This window comes from Thalassophryne amazonica, chromosome 3 (assembly GCF_902500255.1).
Source record: "Thalassophryne amazonica chromosome 3, fThaAma1.1, whole genome shotgun sequence".
Lineage (NCBI taxonomy): Eukaryota > Metazoa > Chordata > Actinopteri > Batrachoidiformes > Batrachoididae > Thalassophryne > Thalassophryne amazonica.
In genome coordinates, this window is record NC_047105.1 from 107,612,399 (window position 1) to 107,623,373 (window position 10,975).

At 37.3% G+C, this 10,975-nt stretch overlaps 1 protein-coding gene across 4 annotated transcripts in view; it reads left to right on the forward strand.

Moving 5' to 3' along the window:
- Positions 1-3,070, forward strand: part of ncoa3 (nuclear receptor coactivator 3) — a 100,556-nt gene extending 97,486 nt beyond the window's left edge. For 3 of the 4 annotated variants that reach the window (XM_034167242.1, XM_034167244.1, XM_034167243.1), the window contains one exon: positions 416-1,840. In XM_034167242.1, coding sequence (XP_034023133.1) covers positions 416-427 — 12 coding nt within the window. In that variant the 3' untranslated portion in view covers positions 428-1,840. Of the gene's footprint in view, positions 1-415; positions 1,841-3,060 lie in introns of those variants that run through there. The other variant, XR_004559706.1, reaches the window with a different exon arrangement.
- The last annotated feature ends 7,905 nt before the right edge of the window (positions 3,071-10,975 follow it).

Consider the following 10,975-nt stretch of genomic DNA (forward strand, 5'->3'; position numbering starts at 1 on the left):
ATGAGTTTGTAATTACCCACATCAATGAATCAATGTGTTTTCATAAGCTCAGAATGAGCCCTTTGTATCTACATGGGAGTGGGCTCCCTCATGGCCAGAAGACTGAATAAAAGAATAATTATAATCTGTGGTTGCTCCTCTGTCCACTTGATGCTAGCACAGGCTAACACCTTTGAGAACCATTATTTTTGTGAAATGGAGGATCAAACTTATTTCTTATCACAAGTGAAGGCAAAGGAGCATGAATCCCCTTCACCAAAGGAACAAAAGATTGAAACAAAATCGAGGCTGGTGACAGCTTAATGCAATCTACAACCTGGCCAGCTGATGGCATTAAAACCTGCACACTGTAGCTTTAAAGGAGTATTATGTTTGTACTAATTTTGTACATGCCACTGTTTTTCTGTCTTTGCAGAAGTATTGCTGAGGGCGTGAAATGGGCAAATTCCATCAGTGACAGAACGATCTACGCCAGGAGAAAAGTTTCACCCACACACCTCATGCACGAGACCATGAGCACACCACACAACACCCTGCGCCAGTTAGACAGAAAAAGCGTGCCAGGTCTCATCCCCTACTGGAGCTTGCCCACCTGCAGCAAGGCAGCTTATACTGAGGGTGTGTGCACGCTTGTTCTTGTGGTTTTGCGTGGAAGACGTGGAGCTGTGTGTGTTCAGGCTGAGACGTGGACTGGGACTACGGTACAGTGGTCTGTGGCTGCACTTTAGCTGAAGGCTTGTGTACGGAAAAGCAGCGCTGCAATATTTCTTCCTTATTAACAGCCTTAGTCAAGATTCACGGCCTTCACCACAGCTGGGCTCTCTTTTTTCTTTTTATCTCTTGGATGCGCCTCATAAAGGTCATTGGAGGCTATAAGCACACTTCTTCACACAGATCATAGCAATAACACTTGCCTCTTCACTTTAGACTGTAACTGAGCATCTCGCCCCCTGTTGTAAACCAGAAGGTACTGCGGTTTTAGAAGTCACATTGTCTTCTGTGAATATGAATTGTAAATACAGAATATATCATCTTTTTAAAGGCCCATTTTATTGCACAAAGGATGAGACCTGGTTGTATTTTTGTGTTGTGTAGGTCAGTTTGCTTTGTTTAATGCCTTTGCAAATGTTGCAGGCATGTTTGAGGGATTTGTTTTTCCATGTTTGGCATTTTCTGAATGCTGTATTTTTTTTCTTAGTTATACTAATTCTGTATTTTACGTTTCAGCGAGGCACTTTGACGTGTGATGAGTAACAGAGCTGAAGTTTGAACTTTCCGACTATCAAAGGTTGTATTGGAAGGTGTCAGAGGTGAGCTCTGTCTGAACAGATTTAAAGGAGAAGTCGGTGAGAAAACAACCAATGTGCTATTGTGGTTGACAGGTGATACGTGAAAACAGGAACATCCTTGCAGTGTTCACTCCACCGTGTCCGTGTTGTAATTCTCACAGAATCTACCTTTTCAACATGCGCAAACCCAAAGATATTTTTCCACATCTTTGTATAGTTTCCGAGGTTGCTGGTGTACATTTTTATAATATGCTTTATACTGTGCTGGTGGAGAATGGGTACATATCGTGGATCTGTGAAAGCATTTGATGGTTACTGTAGGAACGAGGGGAATTTATTCTGCAAAGAGGCCGACAGGAAACCGGCAGTGGGACGTGAAATGGACTAAAAACCCGAGCCCACATCAAACGTCTGGCACGGAGAGAAAAAAGAAAACTAAATATGTTTTGCTGTGAAATAGATTAAAATCCACTTCGACATATCAATCTTCTATTTTTCAGGAAGCAAATTCATTTTATTTCCACATTTTGTTACTTCAGGAAAAAAAAGAAGTTTGTGGTCTTTAGTGAAGTGCAAAAAAGAGGCAAGAGATGATTTGGTTTTGTTTGTTTGGAGGTAAGTTAAGCTGTCATTTTACAGAATGTATATTACAGATTGTTCTGTTTATTAATGTAAATATAAATTTCTATTTAAACATTCAACTTTGTGGTTCTCTTGTGTGGTGACTGGCTGATATGGTTGTGACACACACACACACACACACACGCATGCACACACTGTTTTCTCTTTGCTAAAATGCAGATGTGTAACAGGTATTTTCAGGTTATTAATGAAAGGAAAAGATTCACCACAGTATTAGATTTAATATTATGTGGTTAAAAAAAAGTGGCTTTAATTTTTTTTTTTTTTTTTTTTTTGATTGTCTGGTCAGTATTCTATTGGAGGAAATTGAATATAATTACTTATTTTATCCAGGTCTGATGCATATGAGGCTTGTCAGTGCAACTCCTAAACTGTTCAGTGGAATTGAGTGATACTTCAAACAGTTGTAGCACACCATATGAAGACCATATGGTCATTTTGGTCTCTCTTCCATGGAACATAATTTGATTTTTTTTTTTGGGGGGGGGGGGGGGGGGGTAGTGAACGTGAGTATATAGGTCTGTAGTGTAGTTAAACATGACTTAAAAATCTTTGCACAAAATACCAATATACCGTACAGCATCTGTACAATGCATCCAGAAAGTATTCAGTATTTTCTGCGTTTTCTTATGTTACAGCCTTATTCCAAAATAGAGTAAAATGTAAATTCACCCCCCCCCCCCAATTCTATTCACAACACCCCATAATGACAACATGGAAAAAGTGTTTTGTTTTTTTTGTTTGTTTGTTTGTTTTTTGTTTTTTTGCAAATTTATTAAAAATAAATAAATACAATTCTACTCAGAAAACCACAACATGAGAAAAGTGGGGGGGTTTTGTATGTTTGTTTTTTGCAACTTTATTAAAAATAAATTCTACTCAGAACACCCCATAATGACAACATGAAAAAGTGAGTTTTTTGAAATTTTTTCAAATTTCTTAAAAATAAAAAAAACAAACTAATCATGTGTATGCAAGTATTCACACTCTTCAATGAGTACTTTGTTGATGCACCTTTGGCAGCAATTACAGCCTCAAGTCTTCTTGAATATGATGCCACAAGCTTGGTGCACCTATCTTTGGACAGTTTTGCCCATTGCTCTTTCCAGCACCCCTCAAGCTCCATCAGGTTGGATGGGGTGCACAGCCATTTTCAGATCTCTCCAGAGATGGTCAATCGGATTCAGGTCTGGGCTCTGGCTGGGCCACTCAAGGACATTCACAGAGTTGTCCTGAAGCCACTCCTTTGATATCTTGGCCGTGTGCTTGAAGTCATTGTCCTGCTGAAAGATGAACTGTCGCCCCAGTCTGAGGTCAAGAGCACTCTGGAGCAGGTTTTCATCCAGGATGTCTCTGTACATTGCTGCATTCATCTTTCCCTCAATCCTGATTAGTCTCCCAGTTCCTGCTGCTGAAAAACATCCCCACAGCATGATGCTGCCACCACCATTCTTCACTGTAGGGATTGTGCCTGGTTTCCTCCAAACATGACACCTGGCATTTACGCCAAAGAGTTCAATCTTTGTCTCATCAGACCAGATAATTCTGTTTCTCATGGTCTGAGAGTCCTTCATGTGCCTTTTGGCAAACTCCAGGTGGGCTACCATGTGCCTTTTACTAATGAGTGGCTTCCGTCTGGCCACTCTACCATACAGGCCTGATTGGTGGTTTGCTGCAGAGATGGTTGTCCTTCTGGAAGGTTCTCCTCTCTCCACAGAGGAATGCTGGAGCTTTGACAGTGACCATTGGGTTCTTGGTCACCTCCCTGACTCCCCCGATCGCTCAGTTTAGACGGGAGGCCAGCTCTAGGAAAAGTCCTGGTGGATCTGAACTTTTGTTTATGGATGCCACTGTGGTCATTGGGACCTTCAAAGCAGCAGAAATGTTTCTGTACCCTCCAGATGTGTGTCTCGAGACAAACCTCTATCAGAGGTCTACAGACAATTCCTTTTTTTTCAAGATATCAAGGTGTAATTATGTCCAGTGGGGCAATCTGTTGTGCAGCGAGCAGAGCGAACACATTCATACATACCTAAACTTAAATATGATATGAAAACCCACCAGACAGTGGACATAAATAGAACTAGTTAAAAACATTCATGTGATAGTGTTTAAAAAACAAGTTACAGTGGGTATAAAAGAGTTCTTGTATCTATTGGTCTTACTGGACACAAATCTACAGTCAGACGGAAGCAGTTTGAACTCTGGGTGCAAGGGGTGATTGGATCATCCAGGATCGACCACGCCTTCTTAACGGCTCTGTTGTTATGTATGGTGGAAGCACCGCCAATTTTGCTACACTAATTTAGAATACAGTGTAGACATTTTTTACATTTTAAAGTTAGAAACCCATACCAGCAGATAAGAACAGATTCAATAAAACATCTTCATAAAAGTGCTGTCCACATTAAAAGGCCTGAGTTTATGATGAAAATACATGCGTTGGTGAGCTTTCTTACATACCAATCTGATATTCGAAAGTAATTCTATTGTCAATAAAAGTCCCAAGGTATTTTTAACTACAATTTCCACAGTCAGTCCATTAATAAGTACAGGCGAGATGGCATCGTCTTTTTTCCTAAAATCAATTATCTCTCTGGTATTGTTCACACTGATGCTGAAAAAGAATAAATTACACCAGTTGATAAAAATGTGACACTACAGGGCCATGATCTTGATCATCTGAATTTATAAGAGACACAATGACAGAATCATCAGCAAATTTAATAATAAATCATCCTTGGTGTTGACTTTGGCACATATTGGTATATAAAACAAATGAAAGAGGTAAAAGGACACAACCCAGTTATGAATGAGTGGAGGAGATAAGAGCATCAGATAAAACATCATTGACTCTAATATGTTGAGATCTGTCAGTAAAAAAAAAAAAAAGCCATTAGCCAGCATAAAATTGCTGGGTCAGTGTTTGTTTTTAACCTCGCAGTTAAGTGTGTGGCTGAATGCAATTAAAAGCATAAGAAAAATCAATAAATATAACATGCAAAAGTTTTAACCCCCTGTAAATGTGCAACTACCATGTTCAATAGAGTGCATAGCGCATCATCAGTCCCCCTACCTGATGTGTATGCAAAATGGAGAGAGTCCAGATTTCTCCAGATTTTGTTTATTTGTTTATTTAATAATGATGAAAATCAAATTACATCTTTGAAACTTTTAATCTTGGAGCAGCTTTGTTTGAATTGAGACACTTGATTTTGACCTGGTTTTGTAGGTCAACTCCTGCATTTAATTATGAATAATTAGGGGCAGATGACGCTATTGTTTTCAAAGAATAGCAAACAAGTTCAAACATATCCGTGTCTACAGAAGCAACATTTAATTTTTTTAACTGTCCTGTCTGTGTGTGCGCGCTCGCGTGTGTGAAATATTTACAAGCAACAGAAAAAAAGGTTTACAATTATCTTAAAAATCCATCAACTTCTTAATCTACAAATTAAGGTTGCGTCCTGATGAGGGCATGAAAAGGGTTTAAATACCTTCAGTTAGGTGCGTGCATGGTCATTTAAAACCAGGTATCTCAATAACATCTGTTCTTTAAGCCAGTCCCCCATGACTGATTTTGTATACCCAATTGTTCATGATTTTGGCAAAAAGAAAGAAAAAGATCAGATGTAATTGGTGAGGAAAGTAGATGTGGATGAAAGATGTAGAAGGGATAAAAGAACTGTATTCCCCAACATGTTATAACCACTTTTGATTTTTTTTTTTTTTTTTTTTTTTAAGCGGTTGTCTCAAGGCCAGTGCATTCCAAGTCATGCAGCTGCAGTACGTGGAACATCTGTACAGATAAATTTGACAATGACACAAAATGTCCCTGATTTATCTCAGAAGAGCAGTTTGCTGTATCTTTTTTGCACTGATGCTGCTTATTTTTTTTACTCAGTGGTCCACGCGTTTTGCAGAATGGTGGATTAGTGGTGTTGCCCTACAGCAACAAGTTCATAGGATCGATTCCCACCTATGTCCTTTCTGTGTGGAGTTTGCATGCTCTCTCCATGTTTATGTGGGTTCCCTCCGGCTGCTCCGGCTCCATCCCACATCCAGACATGCAGGTTAGATTAACTGGAAACTTTAAATTGTCCGTGGATGTGAATGTGTTTGTTTGTCTACTGGCATACATTCATGAAAATGAATGAATGGATGGTTGGGTGTACAAACTGACTGAAGGATCAGCAAAAGTTTTAGACACATTAGAGGTTTTTTCTGCTTCAGCAGCGTTTCAATGGAACTCCAAATTTGACATCTTGATTATTTAAGAAATCATTGTGCAATGAATGATTTCTTAAATAATCTTCATGCAAATTACTTTTTCCCTCAATTACCAAACCAACAAGAGTTACAGAATATTCTGCTACATTAATAGATAATATTTTATTTAATAACTTAAATTATGCAATGAAATCTGGAATATTGTTTACGGATATTTCAGATCACTTTCCAATATTTAAAACTGTGGAATTGGAAAATTGTTATATGCCAAATAAGAAGTCTACTACTTACTATAGAAATTTCAATACTACTAATAAAATGAAATTTAAGAGACTAACTGAGAACATATCCTTTGAAAAAATATATATGGAAACAGATCCCAATTTAGCCTATCAGGTCTTTATGCAAATGTTTAATGAAGCTTACGAAAAATAATTTCCAGTCATTAAATTATATGGTGATACATCTAGAAAGCAAAACCCATGGTTTTCTAAGGGACTACAAAAATCCTTATTCAGAAAAAACAAGTTGTATAAAAAAATATTTATCATCTCCTTCACCTTTAAATTTATCAACTTATAAAATCTACAAAAACAAATACACTACTCTTGTTAGGGCTGCAAAGAAGAAATACTTCATTGACAATTTTCAAAAAATCAATAAACAATATTAAAGGGACCTGGAAAATAATCAATGAATTACTTAAAAAGAAAACATGTTTATCAAAATATCCATCAACTTTTTCAGATGGATCTAGAAGTTTCTCTGATCCTTTTGATATCCCTTGCAAGTTCAGTAATTTCTTTTCAAATATTGATGCTTCTCTTGCAAAGAAAATTGACTTCACAAATATAAATCCTGTTGATTATATTAAAGGTTCATTTCCATCTATGGTTGAATTTGAACCCACAAATTCCAATGAGGTTTGTGAAATCATTGCTGGTCTGCGTTCATCTGCAACTGGCCATGATGGAATAAGTACATCTGTCGTTAAATCTGTTATATGTGAAATTTCTGAACCACTTATATTTTTTCTTTGTCTTTGAAAACGGGCATAGTACCTTCTGAATTAAAAGCTAAAATCATACCTCTGTTTAAAAAAGGTGATTCTGCATCTTTTTCAAATTATGGTCCTATCTCAGTCTTGCCATGTTTTTCAAAGATCTTGGAGAAACTTGTTTATAAGAGATTAAATAACCATTTGCTTAAGAACTCAGTTTTATATAATTATCAATATGGTTTTCGGAAAAATCATTCAACATATATGGCTTTGATTGAATTACTGGATAGAGTTCATTTAGCTCTGGAAAATAATGACTTTGGTATTGGTGTGTTTTTAGATCTTTCAAAAGCATTTGATACAGTAAATAATGAAATTTTGCTTTCAAAGTTAAACAAATATGGATTTAAGGCAACTACACACGTGGCTTAGTAATTTTTTATCTGAAAGAAAACAGTATGTTTCTCTAAACCTGGACTCGGATATCAATTGTATAGAGTGTGGAGTACCTCAAGGTTCAATTTTGGGACCTTTATTGTTCATAATATATATTACGGTGATTCTTTAACTACGGGCACTATTGGCCTTGTAAATGTAATTTCCACCACACCATTGCCTTACAATATAAAGCGCCTCGGGGCAACTGTTTGTTGTGATTTGGCGCTATATACATGTGCTCTGATGTCACTGTTTATCTCCATAGAAACTACCCAAACAATCTTTCATACAAACTGTTTAAAGGGACATTACAGTGTCGTGGTGGAAATTACGGCAATAGTGTGGGACAACTACATTTTGTTTAAAAAAAATCACAGCAGTTGTATGACATTGAATACCCCAATTATGTTTTGATTATTTTACTGATATTTTATTCAGAGATATTTTAAAACATTAGAAAAAACGTTTTTTTACCATTCATTTTTATCATTGAAGATCAAAAGTCTGGGTGTGGGACAAGCACAAAACGCCAATATTTGCATATAATGATGCTGAAAAAAGGTGAAAAAGTCATCATAGACTACTAGAACAAATTTCTTAAAACACTTTCATTGTAAAGATAACTATAAAAGTGTGAAATTTCCCCTTTTTTCTGTTTTTCATACAATATGATCAAAGGACATAAGTGCCCGTAGTCTAAGAATCACCCATTAATGATTTTGCATCTGTTTCTACTACTACATTCCCTTTGTTGTTCACTGATGATACTACTCTTTTTATTTCCAGCAAAGATATTGATAGTTTGGTTAGTACTTTAAATGATGATCTTTGTAATTATTCATCCTGGTTCAAAGCCAATAGATTATCGTTAAATATTTTTAAAAAAGTCTAATTTTATGTTATTTGCTGGCAATAAAAAAATGTAATCATGGTGTAATGACAATTTGCATTGATAATGAAATAATATAATGGGTCTCATCTATATGTTTTCTTTTGGGGGGGGGGGGTCTGTGGATAGATGAGAAACTGTCTTGGAGAGAACATATTCATCATGTTTGTAAAAAAATAACCAAGTCAATAGGAATCATAAGAAAAACAAGATATTTAATTCATCACAAATGTCTTTTAACATTATATTATAGTTTAGTTTATCCATATTTAAGTTATTGTAATAGTGTATGGGGAAGTACCTTTGCAACTTATTTAAACAAAATATTTCTTCTACAGAAAAAAATTTGCTCGAATAGCTACTCCTTCAAAACCTTGTGCTCCAAGTGCACCTCTGTTTTTTAAATTGCAGCTCTTAAATATTTTTCATATAAATATTTTCTTGACTTGTACATTTGTTTTCAGAGCGCTCTATGATATTAAGTGGCCTTCCTTCATTAAATATTATTTTGTGCATAACCATCAAATTCATAATTATCCAACCAGGCAGGCTGCACATTTGCATTTACCTTTGCACAGAGCAACTCATTATCAGCATCACATTAGATATCATGGCGTAAATCTTGGAATGATAATGTACACCTCGTGAATCCATATATCACCTTATATACCTAAAAAAGTGGACTAAAAGCGAAGATCTTGCAGGAGTATTTACAATGATTTGTTCTAGTCTGGAAAAAATTGTGTAATTCTGTTGTATTCTGTTATGTTTGCTTTGTATGGGAGTGGATTCTCTATAAGCCTTTTGGCTTCCACCACTCCCTTGCACTTTATTTATATTGTATTTCTCTCTCTCTCTCTCTCTCTCTCTCTCTCTCTCTCTCTCTCTCTCTCTCTCTCTCTCTCTCTCCCTGTCTTGGGTTGTTTTATGTATGTACATTATTTTATGAGTTTTATTTTATGCTAAATAAATCAATCAAAAAAATCTCCTAATTATTGTTCCAATGAAAATTTAATTCAAGGGTTTTTTTTTTTGTTTTTGTTTTTTTTGCTGTTCTACTTCATTAAAGCAACCAACAAAGCTTTTTTTTTTCTTTGTAACTGTGTTGCCAAATGTGACATTACAAAGACAAGTAACACCAAATAAAATCTCCTGAGAATCATTTTTTTTAATGGTAAAAATAGGATGACATGTTTTACTGGTGTTTATTTTAAAAAGATAAGCTATTTAACAGATTTTTTATTATTTGTTTGACAAGTTTGACTCACTTTACGAGAAAATTATTTTGTAGCGCCTCTGTCTCCACCAGGGGACGCTGCTGCCTGATAGTCCACAGAGTGCAGAGGTGGGCACTCTTAACATTCAGGCTGCTTTTGATCCATTCTGACGATGCACTTCGTAAAATGGTCACCAGGGGGCGCGAGCTGCAAAACTGACGTCCGTTATATATATATATATATCAGCCACACACACACATCTAAGTGGATTTAATATAAATGATCATTTGTACAAAGATGATCCAGGTCAGGCGGTTTCTAGAAAGTAATTAGACGCTTGTGTGGAGTTAGAGGTGAAACGCTGTCAGTAATTTTGCAGGCTGGTCCCTAAAAACATTCAGTGTACGAGTATATTCATGGAACTGGAACATACAAACTGTGGGAATGTCTCGCCAAGAGCAAACTCCCCTCTCTCTCTCTCTCTCTTTTCTGGCGTGGGTCCCGGCCCATCTGCGGCCTGGCCCGCGGATTACTGTTTGTTAATGTTTCAATCAGCTGTGTGTTGAGGAATGTGGAGCTATTTAACCTGAACTTCCCCAGGTGTGCCGAGGCGCCGCTCAGTCTGGGCCCCGCCGCCCTCCCCTGCCCTCCTCCCCTGCCCTCCTCCCCTGCCCTTGGCACAAAGCTATCACACAAACACAATCGCGCACACGCTGGCCACGCCGGGCTGCAGCTGTGCGCATCACACCGCGGGGAAATGGGAAAATCCACCGCACCAGGGACAGAATAAATCATATATGGATGAAATGGACGCGCATGAGCCGGTTTAACCCCCGCAGCGCCGAAATACCGCTTTACTTCAAACAGTGTCTGTGTGTGTGTGTGTGTGTGTGTCTGTCTGTGCGCGCGCGCGTATCCAATCAGCTAAATGAAGGTTTTTAAAATGTTTATTTTTTTACACACTCTGAATGATCTTCAAATTAATCTGAGTTATAAAAGCAAGATTGTAACGTGTATTTAATATGCATGATTGAGCAACTGTGTGCGTAATGATGTGCGAAATCATGTTGATCACCAGCTTTTGGGTTCATGTGGCATCATAAAAACACAATTTATTCAGACGAATAACTTCTTCAGTAACACGTCTATAATCACCCCCAATCTTTTATTTAACACTAAAACCTCTAATGCACAATATTTGTGCACCCCATCTCCCCCCCTTTCCATCTCTCTCTCACACACACACATGCACAGAATGACAGCAGGCTGC